The sequence below is a fragment of the Seriola aureovittata genome, chromosome 18, assembly GCF_021018895.1.
Source record: "Seriola aureovittata isolate HTS-2021-v1 ecotype China chromosome 18, ASM2101889v1, whole genome shotgun sequence".
NCBI lineage: Eukaryota > Metazoa > Chordata > Actinopteri > Carangiformes > Carangidae > Seriola > Seriola aureovittata.
Genome location: NC_079381.1, coordinates 2,508,287 through 2,535,141, shown reverse-complemented (window position 1 = coordinate 2,535,141; position 26,855 = coordinate 2,508,287). Strand labels below are relative to the sequence as shown.

Sequence of the window (26,855 nt, the reverse complement as noted above, 5' to 3'; positions counted from 1 at the left end):
ACCTGTATCAAAAGTAATACCCAAGGAATTTGGAGGACAATTTGTGCCAAGTTTAGCGTGTGTATCCACATTTGAAAGATTTCCCTAAAATATGCAATTATCTGCTGCACCAATCCAGCTGCTAACTCAGAGCCATGAGCTCCCGCCCCTGATTTTGTCCTTCTCTGATTGGTTAGACGAACGAGGCAGGCTCAGAGACTTTATAAGGGAATTTCCAAGCACACAAAAAAGTACAAACTGCAGCTTTAAAGTGAAACCTTCACCAATTTTAAATAAATGTTAAATACTTGGGGGTCAGCTGTGTGTGATGCTCAAAGCAATTAATTACATTTAAAAATTTCAGCACCAGTGTTCTTCGCAGGAATCAATCAATCTCTCTGAATAATCTACAGAACATTATTATATTTCGGCTGGAACAGCGTCTGTTGACCTGATGACAGGATATAGATGCAGCCACAACCAGAGGTCACGATGGGGGGGGGGGATGGGGGGGGGGGGTACAGTACATGCTGCAGGGGGGCAGGGGATGTCGTGACTTGCAGTCCGGTGTTGTGGGCTCTTTAAGCGCAGGGCGGAGAGCAGATTTCCGACTGTCCATGAAGCGGATTACGGCTCCAGTCCTACGTCTGCTGCTGCATCATCTCAGCTGATCCGGAGGATTTCCTCTTCAGGGAAACAAGCAGCGCTGCCTGTGTGCTCGGCTCAGCGCGGCGCCATGGATTTCAACGTCAAGAAACTGGCTTCCGATGCGGGTGTCTTCTTCACCCGGGCAATGCAGGTAAAGAGCAGATCCTCGGCAGGACGACCCCCCCCCTCCCCCCGCAGCAGAGCGGGCAGGCACCGGCTACGGGCTGGTTTACCGTCATCCTGCAGGGATGGAAACAGGCTGAGGGCCACGATGCTTCACACACACAGCGCACACACACACACACGTAGCGGTCTACGGTGTTTCAGTTATTGCTGAGGAGATAACAGCAGGTTTATTCTGGGGTGTGTTTTGATGAGCGCGGCTGTAAACCGATAAAGGTTTGTCAAGCCTCCATCTATTATTGATGGCTGTGATCGAGTGAGTCACCCACGTGACACAAGCTGAGCAGGACAGGGCTCCTTCATGGACCACACGGCACAGTCAAATAGGTTTTTCTAATTTATCACATATTCACAAAAAACGGGTGATTTCATGACTCCTCTGTATTAGGAGTTGCGTCAGGTTCGTTAAAGATGTGGGCTTCCACAGTAAGACGCAGTTCTCTCGTGGACCATTTTTCTGCTGAACTCATCTAAACCTCCCTACAGATAAATAAACGGTCATGTTATATCATGAACCTACCTGTGCTGATTATTAAGGAAAGGTTTAAGTGCAAGATTTTACAAGGGAGATCCTTGAGGGCCGTTTCACACATTCCCATCATCACTATCACTATATCTATTGTGACAGCTGGAACAACACGGGTTAGATCTGACACTAAATGATAGAAATAATAATCATTACACTTATTCCAGGAGGGAGTTTAATCAGGAGAGTCGGATTAATGTGTCAGGAAGCTCACACAGCAGGCAACACCGACCACACAGTTTCAGCACAGTTTTCTGTGCTTCTGTCGCTTCGTCTCTGCCCACATTTTTCTGCCATGTTTGATTGAATGCATCAATCCATTAATGCTGTTTTTCTGGAGGATGTCCAAAGGCATTGTGGGAAACACAGGAAACCACTGAATGCAGAGGAAGTAAGCAAGACTGACTGCTGAGGGATTGTGGGTACAAGAGCAAATGATGACAGCGCTAAATAACTTTTGGAATGTGCTCAGTGTTACAGAGGAACTAATGATTTATATTATATTATATTATATATATTATATTATATTATGGCGAGTCATGGGACAAATTACAGGGCTCCAGTTCTCTCTTTGTTCATATATTCTGCTGCATTTAAAGAGCAACTTAAACAGCCACTAGTGTTTCACCTCACTGCAGTGAGGTAGACGTGTACTCCAGGGTGTGTCAGTACACTGTGATGTCACTGTTGGGTGTTGTTACAGGTGCAACAGAGACGCCTCTGACCGCACTCACCAGTGATGCAGGATGTGCCTCAACATTGTGCTGTAATGCTGCTGATTACACACCTAAACCAAATCAGATGAACTTGTTTGATGGTTCAGTTTTCCAGTAAATTTGAACATAAAGTATGTTCCTAAAGTTTTCACCTAAAGTAGGTGTTTCACAGTGTTGGACTTATTTGTAAAGTTTTAATTGTATCCTCTTCTCTGCATATTACCTGGATTATTCTTACAAAGGCTTTTCTTTTAAGTGACTAGTGAAAGAAAACGTTAGTTAATATAATCTGTAAGCCGTGTGTGAAGTTCCAGGCTGTTACCTAATAATCCAGCCTCCAAGTGAAAAGTCATTTAGTCATGTGGTCTGGTCCACAGAGCTGCTGTCAGTCTGGGTTTTTCCTGCTCTGATATGTCGGTGAGGACGAATTCCTCAGTCATCTGTCTGTCTCTAAGTCCAGCTGGCTGCTGCCTCCCATCAGTCAGAGCTGGCGGCCGGTGAAGATCCAGAAGGAGAAGTCAGACTGATAAGTGCCTGCTAACACAGATGGTATTTTTTATGTCAGCAGAAGTGGGCGTTCACATGACTTATTGCACAGCTCCTATTATGACACGTCAGTTGGTGAGAGGGGAAAGTTTTATAACCTGCTCCATTTGGTGATTGCTGCTGTCACAAAATAAGTTTGATATAATTTGCATAGATATGTCTGCTGCTGGTTTTACCATGGTGATGTCAGACATTACAGTCAACAGACTGTAGAGAGTGCTGGTATTTTGGCAGTGCATTTACCACTTCATTTCAATTATACTTATTTATAGCTTGATATACAGAATCTCACATGATACATGTTGAAGTCCTACAGTGGAGTGTTAGGGCCACATTGAGGAAAAACTCATCAGAAATTACGAAAAAAAAAAAAGTCGTAATATTATGAGAATAAAGTTGTAAAGTTTGTAATCTCACAGAGCCAGAAATGTCCCAACAAGTCAGTATGAACAGTGGGTTCAGAACTGGATGCTCATTGGCTGAGCTCCAGAGATCCTGTGTGGAGATGGAGAAACTTCCACAAGGAAAACCGGTTCTAAGAGTCACGCCTGGTTTCCTCCAGAGACATCTCAGAGATGATCAGGAGAAATGGAGGAACCTGAGCTAAACTGTCACAGTCACAGTAAAGTGTCAGGACATTTTCTGAAAGCTATGACGTGGGTCTAGTTCATTGTGACTGAAGTTATATCCTGACTTGTCTCCCAGTTCACAGAGGAGAAGCTGGGCCAGGCGGAGAAAACAGAGCTGGATCCTCACCTGGAGAACCTGATCACTCGGGCTGATGGCACCAAGAACTGGACTGAGAAGATCCTGAGACAGACGGAGGTGCTCCTGCAGCCCAACCCCAGTAAGTCCTGCTCAGTCTGTCCAAACAACCGCACGACCACAGCCATCAGTCCATGTGGAGTCCCAGGACCAAATTACATCTATGGCTTTCTGATTTGATAACTGAAGAAGTAACACAAATCATTTGGAAATGTAAAAAAGTAAAAAGACAGAAATGTACCTAACCGTCGAACGACAGTGTCTCACATCCACATCGCATTATTTATTTTGTCTGAAACATTTTTCATTTTCTGTGTCACCCCTGGGACCCAGCGGTCGAGTCTCAAACATGTTTTTTTGTTTCAGGTAAAGGCAGAAAGTGAAACGTCTTATTTTCAGAAGCAGCTGAAATGAATATGTGATGTTCTGAACATAATTGTGTATGCGCTACAGTTTTCATTTTTCACCTATTTGCACATGAATTTTAACAAGCAGTTTGTGTTTTTGTTATTTTTTTTTTTTAGCACAGTGACTCCATTTTGGTGAAGGATTACACGTCTTCAGTCGTACCTGAGTCTGTGTCTGTGTGTAACGTGTCTCTATGAAGGATTCTGGTTGTGATGTCTAACCTTTGCTCTGTGTATTTTTATCGTTCCATGCTTCAGTCGACCACACTGGTAAGTCTTGTCCTCATTTATCAGTGTTGTGTAAGAGAACTCCTCCACAGTAGCGGCTGCAGATGATGATGTGCGGCGCAGCAGATGCAGTCTGAGGGACGAACAACAGTGTCCCATGTTGAATGAACAGACGCTCAGGGATGTGGTCTGCTGTACGGTGTAGGGACTGACTAACACTGTGCAGATACAGACAGGTGTTGAATTACTAATGACTTTCTATACAGGAAGACACCTGCCAGCACTTGTTTGATTGGACACAGCCAATGCTGCGTTCAGGGGGTGCTGGAAATGCTAAAATAAAAGCCGGCATCCAAACAAAGAAAAGCCATTCACTAATAAGTCTGATTGAAGTAGAAGTTAAGTGTGTTTTCTAAGAGCAAATCTACAATTGATCTTACATTTCTACACGTTTTCTAAAGCAGCTCCTCAGAGCGAGAACATGCACACGTCTTCAAGATCGTCCGTCAAAAAGCTGAAGATGAAACTGAAGATGATGCTGAATACACTTTTACTTTGCATCTGAAACAGTCTGTAAACTGTGCTATATTAAAAAAAAATACACACATCACAAAGTGGAAGAGTTGTAAAGGTCACAAAGAAATATTTTAAACTTGGAGTAGTTCAGTAAGAGCTGAATGTGCAGTAAAGCAGCTTTTAGCTCATTGTTGTTTATGATTCATGTTCCAGGGTGGAAGTCAGTTTAGTCTGTGATCTATCTGCTGCCGGAGGTCGACGTTACTCTCAGACCCACATTAAATCTAAAGTGAAGCAGAGATGGTTCCTACGAGCTTCGTGATTATGCAGCTCATGTATTGTGAATGTTCTGTTGTCCTCTCTCCATCAGACCGGCTGTATACAACAAACAAACAAACCAAGCATGTTAGCATGCTAACAAGCTAAGACTTGCAGTGTCATTAAACTCAATAAAAAATTCTTTGGGGGGGGGGGGTTTGGAGGAGGTAGTACTTTTATACACTAATTATCACCCATCACTTTTTCCAATCACTGTTAAGTGATACTTCCCGTATATTTTTCACATTAAAAGCCTTGTAGAAAAGAGGGGCACTGGAACCACTGAGCCACTGGAAGGCTTTTAATATGAAATATTAAGAATTCACTATGGGACAGTTTACAAAATCAGTGCACCAGGGAAAGGACGAGGAAGGACCATTAGCAACAAGCTAAAGGACGCATTGATTGTTCCTTTAAGTGAACCAGGAAGAGATCCAAGTAATCCAGCAAACTATAGGCCGAGTGCCTTAACACACATTTTCTAATTGATGGAACTCGTGGTAAATAGAAGGTTTATGGATTATTTAGAGAGAAGAAGCATGAATTCGGCCTGCTGTTCTAATACCAAGTAAAAAACCTCAACTCAGAGTTCATCTGTCAGGTCTGGTGTGTTCATTTTTCTTTGATCGAAGCTCCTGAAACTCAGTGTTTCACATTTACACTTTCTCTCTCTCTCTCTCTCTCTCTCCTCTCTCTCTCTCTCTCTCTCTCTCTCCTGTTCTCCAGGTGCTCGAATAGAGGAGTTCATCTATGACAAACTGGACAAGAAGCTTCCCTCCAGGATGACCAACGCCGAGCTGCTGGGCCAGTACATGCTGGACGCTGCCAAAGAGTTTGGTCCTGGGACGCCATACGGTGAGTGGAGCTGTCACCGACACTGATGAGACTCTGAGCGTCGTCTATCTCCACCACTGTCCACGCTGTTTGTCCTGACGAAGTATGAAAAGGGATGAGGCAGCTTCTCTCTTTTTGTTATGGTCATTAAACAGTTTGAATTAAAACTCTCTGCTGTGAAACTGAACAGCACCTGTTTGGATATAATGAACCATAGAACCAGTCAGTCTGCACCTGAAAGTGTTGATGTGTCAACTTCAGTTTTCTGGGACCAAGGTCATTGAAGTTACGATCCATTAGATTTTCATTCTATAAAGCCCATTTTTGCTACTGATTTATTCTGCAGCAGTGATTCGTTGTGTTTGTGTTCTCTAATTGTCTTCATTTATGTCACTGTAGTAGTTTACTTTGTTCCCGGCACAGTCCACAGGATTCCAATAGTTCATCCACACACTGGAGACGCTGCATGTAGAGGAGCAGATTCAGAGGTCACTGCCGCATTTACACATTTCACTTCATGCAGAATATTCAGTCCTGAGTCCGTTCAGTTTTACATTGTCACAGATGGTTGTCTTCTTTATTAAAACAATGAGATGCGATGAATCATTAGCCCAGCTGCGTCTGTCCTCTGCTGTGTCTCTCCACCATGAAGCAGGTAGTGGACAGAGCCTTTATCAGAGCTTTTCCACTGAAACAGCTGCTACTGCTGCTGAAAACCAGGCCCTCAAACCTGAACCAAAACCGAAAGAGTGAGCTTAAAGATGCTAAAATACTTTCTAGAGTTGAGGGGACCTAAACTCTGTGAGTTTCCTCATTACACATGGTGATCGACTGTTAAAGGTCCATGTTTTACACTTTTCCAGTGTTTTTATTTGAAGTGTTGATCCTTAAAAAGAGAACATCTCCTCTCTCAGGCTTCTCTCTGGAGCTCTAAGAACAACAGGTCGGTGAGCCAATCAGAAGAGAGGAGGCTCTGGGCCTCTCTTCTGATTGGCTGACTGTTTTCTGACTGAGCCAGTAAAAATGTAGCAGATTTCAGGTAAACACTCAGAGAAAACAAATCCTGCAATGTTGGATGGTGGGTCCAGGTGGGCGGGGCTTGGGGCATGGCTGAGAGCAGTGACTGCTTTGTTGTGACATCACAAAGTTCCAGAAGTCCTGACGGCTGGTTTTAAGGCTCCGTTTCTGAATACAGGCTGTGTGCATTTCTCTGTGGACTGAGGCTTTGATACTTTCACAGTATTAATATAGAACCTAGACCTGATCTATAATCAAACAACACATGGACATCTACCTTTACACTGTGTGGGACATTTAATATAAAAATATTGATTAGTGAAGTTTTAAGTATTGCACCTTCTGGAGCTGATGGTGGTTACATTCCTTTATTGTGATTATGAGTGAACCTCCAGACTGAAGTCACAGAGAGACCACAGCACATTCACAGAACCTGATGAACAACACAGTTTTGAATGTCAAAGAAACAATTCCCCATCCAACCTACCTATGACTTGAGGTTAGGAATGTTAACATTATTTATAATAATATTAACATATATATATAATATTGACATTATTAATATCTGCATTTTTATAGGCTACTACTGAGAAAAATGTAACTTCAATATCATATTTATTTCATTTGGTGTGTTTGTCTAAGTGCCACTAGATGGCAGTGTTAGAGCACAAATTACAACCTATGCATTTTTGAGCAGAGGAGGAGGAAAGAGAGTGTGGGTTCAGTAAGCCTTTGATTTCAGTGTAAACTGTTCAAGATCCATTTAGATTAGTGGAAAGAGATTTTTCCTGTTAAACGAAAACACACATATGGTCTGTTGCTCACCCTCTGGACAGGGATGAGAACCTGTAGAGACAGAGCAGGTGAGGGGGCGGAGCTGGAGTGGAGCAGGGAGCAGAGCGAGGAGCGCACCTGAACCACTCACTCATACTTCAGACAAACAGATACTTAATAACTTAAACAGATTTCACTCATTTCCACTCAAATTTACCGCTCATGATGTTTCATTGCCCCAGCTTGTCTTTCTCTAGTTTCAGTGATCTAGTCTACGGTTTATTCTTGCATGTCAGCATTGATGGTCCAAATGTCTTAAGACGTTCAAAATTGGCCTGTTACCATGGTATTTTCTGTCGTCTTAAGACATGCAAATTTGACGTCTTAACGCAGATGTCCAAATAGACGCTTTGGACCAATCTGCTCTCCGCACTCTGACTGTAGGTCCAGACCTTCACCCCTGACACACGTTTACACCTTAAACAGGCTTCACACAACATTAACTGTAGCTCTACATGGTCCCCATACAATGACCCCTCATGATTTTGGTGTGACCCCGACCATCAGTCCGAACCTGTGCAGAAGAAAGATCGTCAGTCAGATGAGAAGTTCTCACATCAGGCTGTAGCTCTCTGCAAAGCAACAAGTTGTCTAAGTTTGTAGCTATGAATCCTGTTTCAGTAGTCTGCTTATGTGTAATACAAGAAGTGTGCATGTGTGCGTTTGTGTATTGTGCCAACTGTAGGTAGCACCCTGATCATAGTGGGAGAGTACCAGGTTAGACTGGGAGGAGCTGAGCGCGAGTTCCTGCAAACCTCAGCCACCAGCTTCCTCACTCCTCTACGCAACTTCCTAGAAGGAGACTGGAGGACGATATCAGTAAGTCTGACTGAGCCGCTCATCATCCTCAGTCCTACGGTCCTCATGACATCTGTTCATATTAACACCATCCAAGCGAAGACAAATCTGTTGTCAGGGATCATCAGACACCTTTTTCACTTGAACTGACTATGTGCTGTTTCCTATGAGATGTATTGTAACACAGAGCTCGTCGCCTCATTGTGCTGTTAGATGGATAGAAACCTAGTCCCGCAGGGTGTGCTCCCTGCGGCAGATCAGCTGTCTCTGATTGGTCACCTCGTGTCCTGTGCAGAAAGAGCGGCGGCTCCTGGAGAATCGACGGCTGGATCTCGACATCTGCAAAGCACGTGTGAAGAAAGCCAAGCAGGCAGAGGCCAAATCAGCGGTGAGTCTCATCTCGTCCCTGTTGCTACTGATGCTGCTTCTGTTCTTTCCTCTTCTGTCCTCTGCTACAGGGTTTGACTCACTCAGTTATGAGGTCCACAGTAACAGGGTACACTGAATAGCAGACAGAGGTCAACACGATGATCCATGCGGAGTGGTGTCTGTGTCAGCTGATGAATATATTTTAGCTCTGTGTTTTGTCTCCACCAGCTCCTCTTTAGCTGCCTCAATGCTCCACTACAGTGTGTTCACCAGCTGCTGAGCAGGTAGAGGACAGAGGCTTTTTACAGCTGCAAACAGCTGCTGCAGCTGCAAACAACACTACGAGCTCTGAGAGGGAAGAGACAGTCAAACCAACCCGATGAGCTGAAAGACATTTAAACGCTCTTTAACCTCCTAGGACCTGGCGTCCACATATGTGGACCTCACATTTTTGGGTTCTCTAGACCACAATACTAACTTTTTCTCAACAAGGGCCTGGTGACCATATGTGAGGATATTATACTGCCACTCAGTAATCGAAATTTAAAACTAATGTCCTCATATGTGGACATCATTTTTCTCAGGTCCCAATCAGCCTAAATAGCAAAGAGAAATTAAAAATGCACGCCATGCAAGAGTTCGGGTCTTAGGAGGTTAAGGGAAACTGCAGAGCTTGGTGATATTAATTTAAAATGACAGATTCCTGCAGCTTTAGCAGCAGTCAGACACAATTCACTTTTCCCAAGATTCCCTGGTAAAGGAACACGGTAAATTAGCTGCTGAAGTGGTAGACGTCAGGCCATCTTGATTTTCCCCATTATTACATCATCACTGGGTGTTTTCACAGACAGCTCTGATTGGATGATGTTGCTCTCTAGCTGTTTAGCTTGTTAACAGGTGAGTCATAAGCCAGGTGAATTGAATTGATAGTTTGCTGAAAGTGAGAGACGGAGCTTTTGTTTTCTGTTACATAATCAGCTCAGTTGACGCGTGGTCGTTCGAGGCGAGTTCGAGCTAAGTAAAACCACATGTTGTGTGCAGATGGAACGTTCATTCTTCAGAATAACTTGTGCAGTCATCTTGTTCTTCCTGTGTTGTGATGAGTTGGTTCCTTCTTCAGAAAGCATGGCTGCATTGACCCAACATCCTGTTCAGCGCTGAGCTCAGACACGAGTTCATCAAAGCTCAATTTTATAATGGAGGGAAGAGTGTGACTAATCAGACAGTGATTCACAGTGTCAGGGTTCAGGCCGGATGCTGTTTGTCTGAGCTCTTTGTATCAGACACTTTGAATAAGCCTGTAATTACTGTGACTGTTCAGCACCCTCTGCTGTGACCCTGCTCTAAATGATGTGCACCTCTGTTTTCTTCATGCTTGTATGCTTCTGGCTAACTGTTTTTTATTTCTTCTGCTGAGTGACTGTAAATGCATGACTGTGCCAATATGCCCCCCCCCCCCCCCCCCGCTCTTGTTTGTAGGCTGCACCTGACTTTCAGGAGACAAGGCCTCGAAATTATGTTCTGTCTGCCAGTGCATCAGCGGTAAGAAAAAGCAGCAGCTAGGCTAACATGCTAACACTTGTACACACAGTCAACCGGCTTTTATGTGCCTCCACCTTTAACATGGACACCAACAATTCAAAAACATGTTAAAACCAGAATGTGCTGAGAAGAAATAACTTGTTACACGTCATTGCTGCGGCCTCAGCGCTCTGTGGTCTGCTCTGACAGTGGTTTATGGGAAACAGTTTCTTTAATCTGCCACATTGTACATGTAACTGATATAAACTCTGTCAAAAATAGTCACATATCTGCCAACACTCCTGGTTTTCCTGCGGGTCTTTCCTATTTCAAGGTCGTCTCCTGTTTTGTTGTTTCTCCTGGGAAACTCCAGTAATTAGCCTGGTCCTCAAACTTTATTATAAATAATCATCGTACACAGATCCAAACGTTTGTTTGTCTGTCTGACATAATCTTAAATTGTCAGATTGTGTATGAAACATAAGATAGACACACAATCCACACACATACATACTTGATCATTTTATGTTCATGTAATGTTTATCTAATGATAAATGTTAATGTTAACTGGCATGTGATGGAATATGAATATGTAATATGTAAGTGAATCTGAAAGGAAACCTAAATGTTAGCAGCTGTGATGAGGATGAGAGAAGCAAACTAAAACCAACCTCCTTCCACTATTCAAGTGTTTCATGTATTAAACCTGAATTTAAATCAACAAAATGATCTTCAAAAGTTCAACTTTAGGGTTTTCATTAAAGATTCTTGGATGTTTAAAGCCACTCAAAAAACGTCATTTTCAGTAATGACACACCTTCAAACCCACAGATGTTGTTAACAAGCTGTAACGACCCTAAGACCTGGAAATGGTAGAGTCTGCTGTCGCCCCCCCCCCCCCCCCCCCGGGCCATAGCAGCAAATAAGCATCTTTATTAGAACAAAGAGAGATTTGATTATAACGGAGAGTGATGGCAATGCTGAGGTTAATGACCTCTCAAGGTCACCTGAGGTCAGATACCAACCTTGGGGTGTGTAGATTATATGCTGACACCTTCATGCTTTAGTCATAAAATGCAGAATTGGTTTGCTTGACTGCCCCAGTATGTAGTCTGTAACTGTAATAACATGTAGTATGTTAACAGATTAGCTCAGCGCTAGCTTGGCTGTGCCCTGTTGGTCAGGTGACCCTTGACCTGCCGGTCGTAACGGTCCAGCCTGTTTTTCTCAGTGATGCAGAAGAACAGTTCGACAGGTTTGGATGTTTGTTTTACTGTCACTTACATTTTCTGTCCAACCAGTGAAAAGAAAAGTGACCACAGAGATTCAAGTCAGAGAATCAATCAGTAATCCAACCTGCTCGTTTCGTATGTTAATATGTGAAATACCTGAGCAGGACTCACCTGAATCAGTTTACACCAACACTGTAATGTCATCCACCTGTAGCGGCTGCATATTAAAGCAGCATCTGCTCTCTAATCCTGTAACATGTGGCAGGTCAGACTGACACAACAGCAGCGCTGCATGACATGATGCTTATGACGCAGCATGTTTCAGCATGTCTCATCTGTGTTGTTTGAATTTGCTGATTTTTACTTTAATGAATGAAGCACAGTTAAACTACTACTACCACCCCAGGGCTGTGGTTTAGTCCTGGTTCAGCTAAACCAGGACTTGCAGTGTGTCCATATCACTGAGAACGGGATTCAATCATACCCCTGGAACAACAGCCCATTCCTGTGTTTGATCACTTTTGATTGTCAACAAGTATATTTTTATCCATCAATCATCCATTATGACAAAATGAAAACTAAATTTTAGAAATGTTTGCAAATTGGTTAAAAAGGAAAAACTGAATTATCCCACTGACAAAAGTCTTCAGACACTTTGCTGTGACTTTTGGTATTCTGGCAGTTTCTCTGTCTCCACACAGGATCTTTGGGGCTCAGAGTCACCATCGGGTTCTTGGTATCCTCTCTTCCCCCTGATGTCTCAGTTAGTCCAGGTCCAGCTCTAGAAGAAGTCCTGGTTGTTCCAGACTTCTTCATGTCAGAATGATGGAGACCAACGTTGGAAATGTTTCTGAGCCTGGACACAGTCCTGTCTCTGAGCTCTGCAGCAGCTCCTTCCTCCTCGTGGTTTCTGCTCTGATCTGTTTGTCAGCTGTGAGACCTGATACAGACAGGTGTGTGTCTTTACACATCATGTCCAATCAGCTGAGTTTACCACAGGTGGACTCCAACCAAGGCGGAGAAACAGCTCAGAGATGCTCAGGAGAAATGGAGGAACCTGAGCTAAACTTCAAGAGTCAGAGTAAAGTGTCTGAATACTTATGTCAATGTGATATTTCAGTTTTTACTTTTTAATACATTTGGAATAATTTCTAAAATTCTGTTTTCACTTTGTCATTATGAGGTATTGAGTTCAGACTGGAGAGGGAAAAATAATTTAAATGATCTTATCATAAAACTGCAATATTACAACATGTGAAAACAGTGACAGTGTCAGAAAACATTCTGAATGAACTGTAGGGGAGACCAGGGATGGTTGTAACACTTCTGTCTGTCACACAGTGCTACTTCCTCACGGGGAATTAACTGGACTAGATTGAACATGTATAGAGTGAATCAGGTGATTTGTAACTTGTTCCTGATTGGAGTAAGGCACTGCCAAGATGGCTCACTCTGAGCTTCAAAACTGCTCTTCAGAAACCTGTGGGTGACGTCACAAAGGCTACGTCCATCTTAATTTACAGTCTGTGGATACAACCACCCCCCCCACCCCCCCATATGATTTAGAACGGGAACTTTTAGGAATTATTACACTGATTTGACCTCATACTGAATCGTATGACCTCTGTTAAACTGTCGGCAGCAGGTTCAGCTTCAGGCTCGGTGACCTCTGGCACCATGTACAGTGTATGATGTGTACAACACACAGCAGTCGGTCTAACGGCAGTTGGACTGAACTGACAGACCCAACAGCTTCCTGCCTCCTGCAGATATCCAGTTAGAATCAGGAAGAATCATTATGTCGCTTTTTTTTTTTTGATGATGTGTTGAGTTAAAAGGCTTGAGGTTTGTTGACCTTCAGTCTGTGTCTCTGTGAAGCAGCTGCAGAGTGGCTGGGAGAGCTGGGACGTGGTGACGGATCCCAGTGTCTCAGAGGAGAGGAAGGTTGTACACAAACATCTGTCCACACAAAGTAGAGCTAGAACTTTGTGGTGTTGGTTTGTGATGGTAGATATGTAGAATATTTTAGCCTCCAGTGAATCAGTGTTTTTTTTTTTTTATCCACCCTGAAAACCCCCTAAGTCACTTTGCCATTTGTTTGGTTTGAAAAAAAGAGGAAACACCAGGAAATAATTAAATGTTGATATTGATGGATGTGACCTCATACACATACAGAAGTCTGCAGCTGCGGTGGAAATGTTTTTTTTTTTTTCTTATGAAGTTTTTCTAACTGAGTGAAATGACCTGAAGTGTCGACCTGGCAGCCGTCATAAGAGCTGAGGAAAGGAGCTTCAGTGCTTCCTCTCTTATCTCCTTTAACAAAGGAAACACTGGACCTACCTTTATGAAAGGAAAGGAGATAATGCCGTCCCACAATTCCCTGCAGCAGCAACATTTAAAGCAACGCACCATTATAGTTTCACCACAGCAGACCCACGTAAATGTAGAAACATCAGAGCAGCTGTTTTATGTTTGTGACACGATCCAGAACTGATGGAAATCCTTGTCTGATCCACTGAAGCCTGAATCCATAAATATAGATTTATTCTCTTTAAATCCAGTGAGGAGTCATGAAGAACAAGCAGGTTGAATATATAGTTAATAATATCATCATAACTAAATACTGTAAAGCACAAAACATGAATTTTCTCTACTTAACAAATATATAGAATTGTCAAAAGCTCTTATGTCAGAAAACTACAAACTTATGTCTGAATATAATTTCTTCTGGCTTCTTGCTCAGTTCCTTATTTCTGTTTAATTATTATTTTACTGGCTCAACTTTCTCTACTTGTATTTTTCTTTCATGTGATCTTATTTCAACATTTCAGTCCTGTTTATTTAGTGTTTGTGGTTAGGAAAGGAGGATTTATCCTCCATGTACAGTTGGATTGTCTCAGCACTGTAGTCGTCTTTTCCTAAGTCCTTATGAATCCTCCTTCACAGCTTTCTTTGACCTCGTGATATTTTCCGTCGAGGAGAAGTAGAAGGAAAAGGAAAAGAGATTATTTCGATTTTTCTACCACAGCCTGAGTTTATGATTTTATGAAATGATATAGTTTCTAACCTTTAACCACGTTGTTTGTCCTTGTAAATGCCTTAAATATTTGAAGCTTTACTCTCTCTCACAGTAACACCAGCTGACCACAGGGAGGCACAACACAGCAACCTTTCCTCAGTCAAGCCTCTGCAGATGTAGAGTAAAGGTCAACTTCAGTTCAGGCACTGGGCCAACGACAGCAGCTGTTAGACACAAACACATCACTCCTGTATTTACAGCACATTCAATCTGACATCGTCACACATGCTCTGAGTACAGCCACGATAATGTGACTTCAGCAGATTTAAAGTACCTGCCTGGAATAAACAGTGTGAACACAGGTGTCGGATCATAATACCACCGATCATACTCACTGAGGATAGAGAGGACACAGCTGTGGCCTTCACAGCCACCGTAGTTCATAGTGAGTATTACAGTGAAGCTGCAAAAGCCGCGATCGCAGCCAGTGTTGTGGGACGGCAGATTTTCATCACTGGGCCACTGACGCTGATGCAGGTTTTTTTTTTCTTCACTCAGACTTAAATAGCAGCAGTTAATCTGCTGCATCTGTCCTGTGGTGGTCTGACTCAGCTCGCTGCAGCGGTGCAGCGGTGTCGGTGACGGCACTGGTGGCTGTGGTTTCAGGTGCAACAGACTTGGTGGGTGTGGTCAACACTGCTTTTTGTGTAGGATATAAAAACTGAAGGACAGGTGTAGCGTCGGTGAGACTGCTGAGCTGTTTGTTATTAAGAGTCAGTGTGTATCGGCAGGGCCCCGCAGGCAAGCTGGGCAGTTACCATGGCAACCACCAGAAGGTCAACAAGGAAAGTGTAGACATTTTTGTACTCTGATACACTGTTTTTATACTTAAGGAACAGTCTGACCAATAGAGTCATCTATGATTAAAGGACTGGACCAACACTACAGACCAGTGTGACATATCTCTATGAAACTGGTGCCAGAGGTGGAACAACACACACACCCAGGAAACTGCTCGGCTGTGCTCGGCCTCAGGTGGTGGCGAGTCACTTTCTATTAATATAATCCAGACCATCAGAATCATGGGTAATCTTTAATCCATACAGATACATTAACAAGAAAAGTGGCATCTTATGTTCCACATCATATCCTCAATATGATCATAAACTAAAGATGAATGAAAATATTTTTTAAATGATGGAGCTATGAAAAGATTACTTCCCTTGGGGATCCCGCTGGACTCTGGTCCATAGTCACAAATGATTATTAGTCACACTGGGCTCTACCTGTAGGCAGCCGGAAATAGACTGTCAGAATAATTATTTAAATATAGAATTGAATTAAATAATCTAGATTTAATAAACTCTGTATTTAATTGTTGGTGCCTGAAAACTGGTCTGGGATCAGGGGTTAAAGGTGCACTATGCATTCCTGCATGACGTCACTTCTGTTGACGTTCGAAGTAAATACCAAACAAAACAGAGCAAGCTCGCCCCTCCCCCCCATGATGCATTGCACTGGAAGCCCTTCTGCCGGCCGAGTTCTCGCCACCTTTGAATGGATTCCCCAATATAAATGCGGGTCTTCGTTCGTTCCTTCTCCATTTCTCTCCTCCTCGCCGTATATTCATCCGAATGTCTTTTCTTTATTTGGATAACATTATCTTCCACACAGAGGTCGTTCGTCTTCCTGGGGTGAACACACAAACACAACAAATAAAACAAACCTGTAGAACGATTAACAATAGTAACTTTTAACCAAAATAACATCAAAATTGTCACAAATGCACGAAAAGAATATGAAACAAGAAAATATAAAATATATAAAATAGAATTAAAAAAAAGAAGGGAAAGATGTGTATAAAATAAATAAATAAAAAATAAAATAAAGCAAGAAGAAAAAATATTTAATAAAAAAAATAGAAGAAGAAAATAATGACAATCAAAGGCACAGACACAACAACATCTATCTAAGATTCCTCACATTTAGTTTTAGTGACCTTTGCCCTGTTTTAAACTAGTTGTTTGTTCCAAACAGAACCCACCCTATGAAGCACAGTTCCATCATACATCTGATCCGTGTCCATGGTAACTGATGTGTAGAGTTAAGGTGTTTGTGTGTGACCATGGTTCATGACTGTTTCTCTCTGTTCTCCTGCTGCTTCTCTCAGCTGCTGAGTGAGGAGGTGGACAAAGTGAGTACCTTTTACTGGTGAAGATTGTGATCTGTGTTTGTTAAATACGTGTTCAGTTTAATACTTCCTTCGCTTCCACCCACAGGCAGAGCACGAGCTCCGTGTGGCTCAGACCGAGTTCGACAGACAGGCCGAGGTCACTAGACTGTTGCTGGAGGGAATCAGCAGCACACATGTAAGTCAGTCATGCAACTCTGTGTGTGTGAGTGTGAGCCAGCAGTGATGGGGCAACTAGTCAAAGCAACCAAACACTCCGGTCCAGTACCAGCAGTACAGTGGAAATGAGCAGCATGAATCATTACATCCTTTTTTTTTTTTTTTTTTTTTTTTTGCAGAATTATCCAAAAATTACTAGTGAGTGCTAGCGGTGCTGGTGCTAAGCTAACTGCCTGCTGGCTGCAGCCTTATATTAAACAGACAAATGTGAGCGTGAAGTTGATAAGTTTATTTCCAAAAGTGTTTCATGATACTTCTTCAGATTTCCAATTTGTCTCCCTCTTCTGCTCCTTTGCTCTTACGTTGTTTTGTGCTCTCTGGAACACTTGACGGAATATACACAATATTTTCGCACGTTGACGCGTCAGGAGGCTCGTGTGACCTGGATCAGTGTGTTTTGATGATAATATTTGGCTGCCGTGACGATGATGAAGCAAGCTGTCGTGTCTTCTCTTCCCTCCACAGCTCAACCACCTGCGCTGCCTGCAGGACTTTGCAGAGGCTCAGGCCACGTACTTCGCCCAGTGTCACCACTACATGCACGAGCTTCAGAGGGAGCTGAGCAGGTGAGGATTCACTGCCGACGGTGGCTTCCTGCTGTAGAGTTAGAGATTAACACTCGGGTCGTTGATTTCTACATATGAAATATCTTTCAGGCAGTTTGACTAGTTTGAAATTGAATCCATTAACCTTTTCATTACCGTGGGGCTTTGTACAGCCATGTGTGTGTGTGTGTAAATATTTACTAGAATTAGAATCACTCCACTTAGAAAGCACTTTGCAGTCTGACCGTTGTTGGGAAATGAGTCTCTGGCCTTTCTGTCTAAACAAATGCAGATGTTTCCAGAGGTCCAGAGGGAAAGGGGGGTTTATGAATATTACCACACATTGATCCTAAAACCAGCACTGCTCACTGACGCCGTTACATTATTGATGCATCACCAGCTACCTCTCAACTTATTTTCATTCATTTTTATTCAATAATGTAAAATATCGGGGCGTCGAGTCGCTCAGTTGGACGAGCATCCGCCACATGTGCAGAGGCTACAGTCCCGAATCGGACGGCCCTTAGCTGCATGTCATTCCCTCTCTCTGCTGCCTCACCATTTCCTGTCTCTCTCTACTGCACTGTCAATAAAGGCCCAAAAAGATAATTAAAAAAAACAATGTAAAATATCCACAGTATTATTTCCCCTAGTTCTTTTCATATATATCAAATAAGAAAGACCTGTGAGCTGAACATAGAGTGTAGCAAACATAACTGAAAAACAAGATGCTCCAGTTGTAATTACATTTTTGCGAAATAAATTTGACTCATTGAGTTTAGTTTTATTTGTCTGTACAAGTTAAAATCAAACCTGGCATAACAGCAATGGAAATGAATGTAAACAGAGAAAAAAAAAGCGCCTCATTCATAACTTAAAGTAGGAGTGAATCTGTGAATCAGTTTGATTATGTTCTCTCAGTATCATCAGTCACCCTGGCAACATTAACCTGTCTGTAGTCCCTGGTTAGATTGACCTCTAGCGCCACCATGAGGTTGACATTTTTGGTATGTGTTTAGTGCTAGTGCATGCTAATAGGCTAACTTAAGATGGTGAACATGACTTGTAAAACATCAGCATGTTAGCACTGTCACTATGAGCATATTAGCATACTGACATTAGCATTACGCTCAGAGCACAGCATTGCACAAGTACAATCTTACAAAAGCGGTTGTGACTCAGTGGTTCAGAGGGCAGAGAATCCACAAGTCAGTGTTCAAGTTCAAAAGATGAGGAATAAATGTGATTATTATCAAGAGGATGTAAAATTCAAGTACGGACAAATGATAAGCAAAGCCTCCAGATCTGTCTTCCCTTGTATGTGTGGAGGCGGCAGTCTCTGCAGCCGGAACACAGTGACATTTAATACACATCTGGATCTGATCCCTCTTCATCTCTTGACCACAAAGCATATTGGCCTCAAATAAACAGGCCTTCACTTGTCTTCCACATATTCATACAGACATGACAACGCTGTTGGCGCCCCCAACTCCTCGGCCGCTGTCTGCCCGAGCCCCGTCTCATCTGCTTTCCTGTCAGGACCGACACCTCCTGGCGCCGCAGTCACTTCCTCCTCCTCAGGCCAAAAGCCCAGCACGCTCGCGATGGAGCAGACTCCGTTCCCTGTTACAGGCACCAGAAAGGCCAAGGTTCTGTATGACTACGACGCCCACGATGTCAGTGAGCTGTCCCTCTTGGCTGATGAGGTACAGTTGGATGTTCTGACTCACCCCACACTCACATGTGCGTTACACGAGGACTTTTGTCTGACTCACAAACGGAGACTGTGTGACTGGCACAGATTGGGACAGTGTTGGACAACTACTCACACATTTCATTGTCTTTTGGCCATAAATAAAAATGAACAACATCAGATACTCATGGTCATGTGGCTGATCCATCAATCTGTTTTCTATGCAGGGTTTTAGAGGACTGGGGCCTGTCCCAACATACTCAATACACAAAATGTTCCATTCCAAGAATAGTTTAGGAGTCAGACCCTGCTGTCTTGAGCAGCTGGTTCAGGACTTTTTTTTAGTTATTCTTGTTTGCCTTTATTCTGATACTTTCTGAAGAAAGTCAGGGAGAGAGAGAGAGAGAGAGAGAGAGAGAGGATAACTTGTAGCAAAGGGCCATGGGTCGGACTCGAACCCGTGGTGCTGGGGTTATCGCTGCATGTGTTTTCTTAAGTTGCAACGCTTTTTGAGTCTTCAGGGCCACCGTACCGCTGAGTTCCTGCCATGCTTATTGTTGAAGAACCAGGCAGATAATCCAGCAGCCCAGCAGGGGAGAAGCTGCTCTGTTGGCAGTGAAAAGAAGGACAACAGAAGAAATGTAGTAGTGTAATCGTCAGAGTGTGTAATGCTGCTGTCAGGCTGCCAGACCTGTTGCCTCCTGCAGCGTGCCCTAGTTGTGACCTTGCCCCGGTCTCTTTGGAAATGACTAAACAGAGGAAGTGGAGGCAGATAAAGAACATGATACACACAGAACCACCAGCTCAAGAAAATAAACAAAACACTACCTCACACACACACACACTTGGATTAAGAGTCAGAGGAGGGAGATGATGCAAATGTCACCATGATGAACAACACACCATTTCCCTTTCCCTTTCTCTTAACCTTTATATCTATCTATATCTAGAGGCTAGTTCTTTTTTTTCTTTTTTTTTTTACACTTTCATGTCATGTTTTTTTTCTCTCTCTCTCTCTCCAGCTGATCACTGTGTACACCGTACCTGGGATGGATCCTGATTGGTTGGTTGGAGAACGGGGAAACGAAAAGGGCAAAGTACCCGTCACCTACCTTGAACTGCTGAGCTAATGGACCAACCACCAGACACACACACACACACACACACACACACACACACACACACACACACACACACACACTTGCAAAAACCTCCATCTACTATCATGTGTGCAATCAGTACATTTAGTGTATTCTCATCTCAAGCACTTATGCAAACCTGTGTGTGGGGAAAGTTTCTATAAATACAGACGTCTAATGGGAGGAAATGGCAGCAAACACTCGTGGCGGTTCATGTGGGTCATTGTAAGTTCCAGTAATGTGTGATGAGGCCACAGTTAAAGCTACTCTCAGTTTGTTTGGGTGTTTTTGTGTGATGACTTTTCTATGTGTTGTAACGCTGTACTCACCAGTCATCGCTGAGATCCGGGAAGACTGACAGGAAACACCAGTAGTCAGGTGTGAACAACAAGCCTGATGCTCTAAACCAGTCTGGAGGGAAACTGGGACTTCCGGGTCCTGTTTCACACTTGTAATACAAATTATTACAAATCTTGGGACATAACCATAACGTATGTCTGTGTAGATAGGGATTATATAGCCTTTAACAAACCCCATCCCCATGAGCCTGAAACCACAGGGAGGTGAGTGCACTGGCGGGGTGGGGCGAGGCAGATTCGGCTTGCTCAGACACGTCTGTAGTAACAGCAGGACATGGAGCAGCACAAGGTGTGAAGGGAGCGCTGGTAGAAGTCAGGAATGTGGAAGAAAAAGTTGTTTTGATGTGAGTAAGTACTGGCAGCTGTGATTTCTTTGAGATTGCACAAGTTTGTTACAGAAGCTGGTGAAAGAGTGGAGGTAACGTCAGGACTCTGCAAACTGTGTAGGCATTGATTATGGGATTGTGGGTAATACATGTAATACGGCAGTTGGTGTGTGATGGAATTTAACAACATATACTCTGGGGTTTGTTTTCAACCTGTCTGATGATCGTGCTGCTTGTGTTTCTTGACCTGTCTGACTTCTCTTTAGTGATGCACCAACATCTCAAGGTCTCAGTGGTTAAAGCTGTGAGTTTAGTTACAGTCAAAAAAGGACCAAGGTGTAATAAAGCAGAATGATCCTCCGTAGGATAAAGTACTATCTGTGATCAATTATGAACGCTCTGTGACAACAAAACTGTTTTTCTGTTTCATCATCTGCTCTTAAAACTCAGCAATACAACTACAATACAGCTCTCATCTGCTGAGAAGGACTTGAAAATAAAGTGGATCAATAATTCTGGATGTTCACCCTCACAGAGCTGAAGCATACAGTCTGGGAAACTCTGTTTGTGTTTTTGAATGTGGAAGTTGATTGGTAAACTCAGCATTTTACCAGCGTAGTGGCTTTATCCGTGGGCTGTTAGAGTGGGTATTCCTTTAGTTGACTTTTCTTTTCATGTTCTGTGATCGTGCTTAGTCAGACTGATGCGGGTGGTGTTGGTGAAGAGAGAAAAAGCAGTTAGCATGTGCTTAACATGTCCCAGGATGGCTAGTTAGCTGAGAGAGCCGGCAGACAATCACTGAATGCAGATACCAACACAGCTACTTTATTCTGACCATACAAAGGCAGGTCTCTAGTCATAAATGAACAGTAGAATATAGTAATCAATACACGTGGGTTGATGTTCGATAACATCGAATATTGCAATATTTCCTGCCATATGCAAATTGTTTTCACAAAATCTAAATATTTCGCAGTTAAGCGCAGTTTAGCAGAGTCCAGCTGCAGACCCTCTTTTCACTGCTTTTCTCACCGTACGTTGTACCTTTGCATGTTACAAATAAAGTGTTGAAATGCTGTTTAATGGCAGCCTCACTTATTACAGAAGAGATTAAAGTCAGAATTCTAAAAAAAAAAAGAAAGAAGAATTTCACATGTGGCCCTAATCCACTTCTGTAATTTACACCTGTAACATGAAATACAATAATATAATTATGTAAAACCAAAAAAAAACATCTGAATCATAAAATCAAGCATCAACCTCCTGCAGTTCCTCTAATGACCACTAGAGTCTGGCTCCAACAGTGAGTCAGTCCCCATAGACTCCCATGTTAAAACATCCAACTTTACAGCAGAAATCAACATGTTTACAGCCTGGTACAAAAACACTTTGGTCTCTACAGCTAATTTCTTCCTTCATGACAACTGTTTATATAACTCACCTGTTTACATTTTATTAACGCTTAAAGTTCTGATAATTGAGGACGTGGCCTGTTTGAGTGACAGGCTGAGAATATACGCCAAGGTCTCAGCTCCACACGCCTCTTCTTTGCCCATTTTTGGATTAGCTGGGAGTTAGGGGTGGAGTCAGGCACTGCCAAGATGGCGACGGTAGAGCAGCTCAGTCTGAGCGTCAAAACCGCTCTTCAGAAACCTGTGGGTTTTCATTTACAGTCTATGCATAAAATACATAATTACATAATTATATTATGCCCCCACCCTCCTGTGATAATATTGTATATTGAGATATTTAGGCTCGTCTGTATGAAGACATTAAATTTTGGATATCGCCCAAGCCCATGACCATAACCTTCACCAGCTGGTTTCAGGGAAGAGTTCAGTCCCTCAGAGCAGCACCGCCCCACACATGTGCTCAGAGGGAGGCTCTACCTGTGGCTTTATCACACTGGAACCACATCACTAAACTCTGACTGATTCTAGGCAGAGGCGGAAAGTCTTGCCATATTACAGTTTGTATAACTTCCTTAATAAATGTGTCAACAGATGATTGGAGAGATTAGAGGTGTATTTAAATTCAAGAAAACACCTCAGAGAAATTTCTCATCAGCCCCTAAATGTTTGTAAAAGGCTTCTTTGGATGGCTCACCAGTGATAGTGCAATAGTGTGAGTCGTAGCTGTGCATAATGTTGTAAGACTTTCAAAGAAAATCCCCGGTGTGATCTCTCATCCCCACATGCTAATAATAGAACCAGGGTGTAGTAGTTTAGTGTAACTGGATCATAGCTGGCATGGATGTTCAAGATTCATCATTTCAAGAGGATGATGCTGAATGTTTTGGTGACCCTCTGACCTTTCCTCAGGCCACACCCTCTGGTATGTTAGTAACATTTAAGATAACACTCAGAATGACATTACATTTGCTGAGTAAATTCATGCTTTCCTCTAGAGTCATCCTCAGGACTCACTTCATATTTTTTGCTGTAACATCTAAGTATATATATATTTCTGGAGCCTGGAACCAGTTACAAGTGGGTGGGTCAGCTCTTTCCCACTTCATTTACCCTGTGCATCATCAGATTCTACCATTGTGCACAACCATTGTGTGTAAAAAACAACAACATTTTGTCTCCATTTTGCCTCTGAATATCTTCCTCTAAATTGCTATTTTATATTGATTCTACGTCGTAGACACTGTAAAAGTGAAAAATAAACATAAAACATACTATATACAAAGTTCACAATACAATAAAAGTTCAATCGGCTGTGCGTGACGTGTAAAATCCCAATCTGCGGTAAAAGTCTCTTGTACTTACGCACGAGTGTAGTACCGCAAGGAAGCAAGTCTCATAGGAGTGAAAGTAGCAGTACCACCAAACGCGCTAGATGGCAACAAGAGACCATGCATGAAATTCAGTCTTGGGGCTCAGTCTCTGTTATCATTACCGCAAAAGGGCAAGGAAACAATATCCATTGCTTTTGAATAGAACCGTTTCGGAATATGTTGGAATATAAAATGAGAAGTTTGGTCCCGTGTTTGCTTTTGGGCTGACATGAGCTGGTTAGCTCCGGCTACGCTTTGCTTGCTATCAATGGAAAGAGTAGCTTCTCTTGTTTCATACCACACCCAGCATGGTGGAGGGAGACAGCGGATTACATGTACCGCCACGTTTTATTTCAACTGTCCGTTTACTTTGATAGGGGTCTTATTTTGAAACAGAAATATTCTTTGGACTAAATACACTTGGGCTGTTGTCTTGGTAGCATCAAAGCCTCGTCTTTGAGAAGCGTTAGAAAAAGAGACCACCACAGCTTCCTATCAACTTTTTGACAGAGCCTGGTACCAGGTCCGTCAGGCTTAAAAGATACAGTTAAACATCAGTTATAGAAACTTTAGCTTCAGTAATGGGTCATATTGACTGAGTGAAATACAAAACATGGAAGAGGTTTAATTATTAGAAGGATTTGAATCAGATCCTGTAGATGGGACTGCATCTCCCCGAATATGGTGACGTGCTACAGGGCTGAAGAGCGACACGAAACTAGCTGCAGAAGGAAGCGCACACATCTCCCTCACCTGTGTTGTTAGACCAGGAGAAAGAGGAGGATAATGGTTAAAGTTAGACGTCAACCACATTCTCTGTTCTCTCAGGTTTATCAGCTGAAAACCAAATACACATCTCTGACACTGCTCTGCTAAGCAAGCCATTAGCTAACGGTCATGTATGGTTGTATGGTGAACGTTTAGCTGGTCACCTGAAATAAAGCCTGTGGTTAACACAAGTTCACATTTTAATCTACAATATAAAATCAGTCAGTAAATTCCTCCAGTCCTGATTTCTTTAGGCCTTTACGTCTCGGTTGCTAACAAGTGTCTAACTGAGACTACAGAGGTTGTCGGGGACGTTAAACATCATCACGTTGAACATGAAAACTGATCTACTCTCCAGTCCACCTTTACAGCCTCGTTGTGTTTGTACAAACTGTCTCTAACTCCGTCAGAGGAAAGGCTTTGGAAGAAGAGGTCAGAGCTGAATCAAACTACAAGCTGAAGTTTAGTGGGGGTGAGGCTGAAGTCATGTGACCGTGGCGTTTGATTGTATTTAGGCTTCAAACATGACTCGGTGTTCATAAGTGAAGATGATCCTGCTGAACAAAAGCTGACAGGATCGTTAACTGTTGTTCATTTTCTCTAATAATCTAAAAGACAGTGGAAAAATCCTATTGGCTTTTTGTTGAGGGAACCAGGGGGATGATAACCTCAGGGTAGGACTACAAAAACACATCATCCTTCAGCACTCTACTGCATATGGTCGTCTAAATAGTCCACCTGAATCCTCGAACGAGGTCGCCATTTACCATGATTTCAAGCCCCACCCATTTGGAGCTCACTTCCTGGTCTATCCCTCTCAAAATCAAAATTATCATCAATGTTATTTGCTCTATTAGTATTTGTTGTGGTCATTGCAGCTTCCTGGAGCCTGCAGCAATGCATTTTTTTCCAATCTTCTTTATAACTTACTAGATGTTTGAGTGTTGAAGTCTTTCTTTACCATGATTACAGTAGTTTGACAAACTACCTCAAGGTCAAATATATCAGTTTGTTTCCGGAGCTTTCCGCTGTATAAACATGGATGGCATCCGGGCAAACTTCTTTCTACTTATGCAAAAAAAGAAAACAGTTGAAAGCTCCAGGAAAAAAAACTTTTAAGTTGACCTTGAGTTCTGATTATTATGTTACACTGTTGAATATTCGTTTTCTTGCATAAGCAGGCTACCTGACAATGTTAACACCACATTAGATGACTGAAGATCATATTTGTAGCATGAAAATTATAGAAAACTAGTTGCTCTAATTTGATAAAACACCCCATTTCCTGTATGTGTTTGTACGTATGTGTAAATAAATTCAGGATTTCTAATCACAGTCGTTTTAAGAGCTGTGTTTCCAGTCACCTTCATGTTTTTATTTAGTTTGTTGTTACTGTACATGGCTTTGGGATGGAGGAGGGACTTATTGTCATCACATTTTTGCTATCCTCCAATTTATGGCCACTGGTTTGATGTACAATAAATATGCATGTGTGTTACAGAAACATGATTGTCTGCTTCTTGAATATCCACAATCACAACACTGAGCAACTGAGGCTCTCACAAAAGTTAATTTTTTGTGTTTCTATGTATATTGATGAGTCACCAAGTGACAGTGAAATCCGTGAGCCGTGTGTGTGAAGTTTTCTAATGTTAAAAAATGTGTTAGCTTGAGTTTGGAATAAGGAATAACAGTGTATGATGTTTTATTCGTCTATTTCTATCTGGCATTTGTTAAACAGACATTTAAAATGTGCATATGTACGACAAAGTAATAACATGAGGTGGAGTTCTGTTATGGCTTATCTTTGCTGACATTACTCACCTCAATGGAATCAGTTTTACATAGTTAATAATTATATAGTGTGTATATACATATATATATATTTATTTATTTAATATAACACTCAGCCATGGTGATAATCATTCAAATGGGGATAATAGTGCAGACTCTCAGACAATCTCTCCTTTAGGGCATCCATGGTGTTCATACATACCAACTTTGTTAGAAGTATGTGTATGAAATATGCCGAAATCCTGCCCACCTTCATATCTTCACAGGCCTGGACAATCCTTGTGTGAATTGTTGTGCTTGGTAATTTGATGATCCCAGACACACCATCTAAGATATATAGCTGATTGGATTAAAGATGAGGCCTCGTCAATTTGGCTTGACCTTGAGAAGTCCTTATCCAGATGTCCTCTGAAAAATCTACTATTTATTGACAAACTGAAGTGTATTAAAAGGCTTTGCAGCAACCCAGTTACAATTAATACTGTTAGAGCATGGAGGTTCACACGACATATGGAAGGCAGATCAGGGTTTACGTCGGTTTTTACTCCGATCGCTGATAACCCTGACTTTCTCCCGGGAACCT

General features: G+C 42.4%; 1 protein-coding gene across 4 annotated transcripts; it reads left to right on the top strand.

The window, feature by feature from the left end:
- Positions 1–535: 535 nt before the first annotated feature.
- LOC130186386 (endophilin-B2-like) lies at positions 536–25,982 on the top strand. 4 transcript variants are annotated; one of them, XM_056403490.1, is made up of 12 exons: positions 537–778; positions 3,304–3,445; positions 4,029–4,040; positions 5,559–5,687; positions 8,203–8,336; positions 8,611–8,703; positions 10,164–10,226; positions 16,627–16,650; positions 16,736–16,825; positions 17,332–17,432; positions 18,874–19,117; positions 20,127–25,982. In XM_056403490.1, the coding sequence occupies exons 1-12, from the start codon at positions 716–718 to the stop codon at positions 20,232–20,234; spliced, it is 1,203 nt and encodes a 400-aa protein (XP_056259465.1). In that variant the 5' UTR covers positions 537–715; the 3' UTR covers positions 20,235–25,982. The 4 variants fall into 4 exon arrangements, with proteins under 4 accessions (XP_056259467.1, XP_056259465.1, XP_056259468.1 ...); XM_056403492.1 differs by lacking the exon at positions 10,164–10,226 and having other exon boundaries at positions 536–778; XM_056403491.1 differs by lacking the exon at positions 4,029–4,040 and having other exon boundaries at positions 539–778.
- Positions 25,983–26,855: the final 873 nt, after the last annotated feature.

Coding starts and splice junctions, on each gene's coding strand:
- LOC130186386 (XM_056403490.1), top strand. CDS start 716: ATGGATTTCAACGTCAAGAAACTGGCTTCCGATGCGGGTGTCTTCTTC. Junction 5,688..8,202: donor TGGTCCTGGGACGCCATACG/GTGAGTGGAGCT, acceptor TGCCAACTGTAG/GTAGCACCCTGATCATAGTG. Junction 8,337..8,610: donor GAGACTGGAGGACGATATCA/GTAAGTCTGACT, acceptor TGTCCTGTGCAG/AAAGAGCGGCGGCTCCTGGA.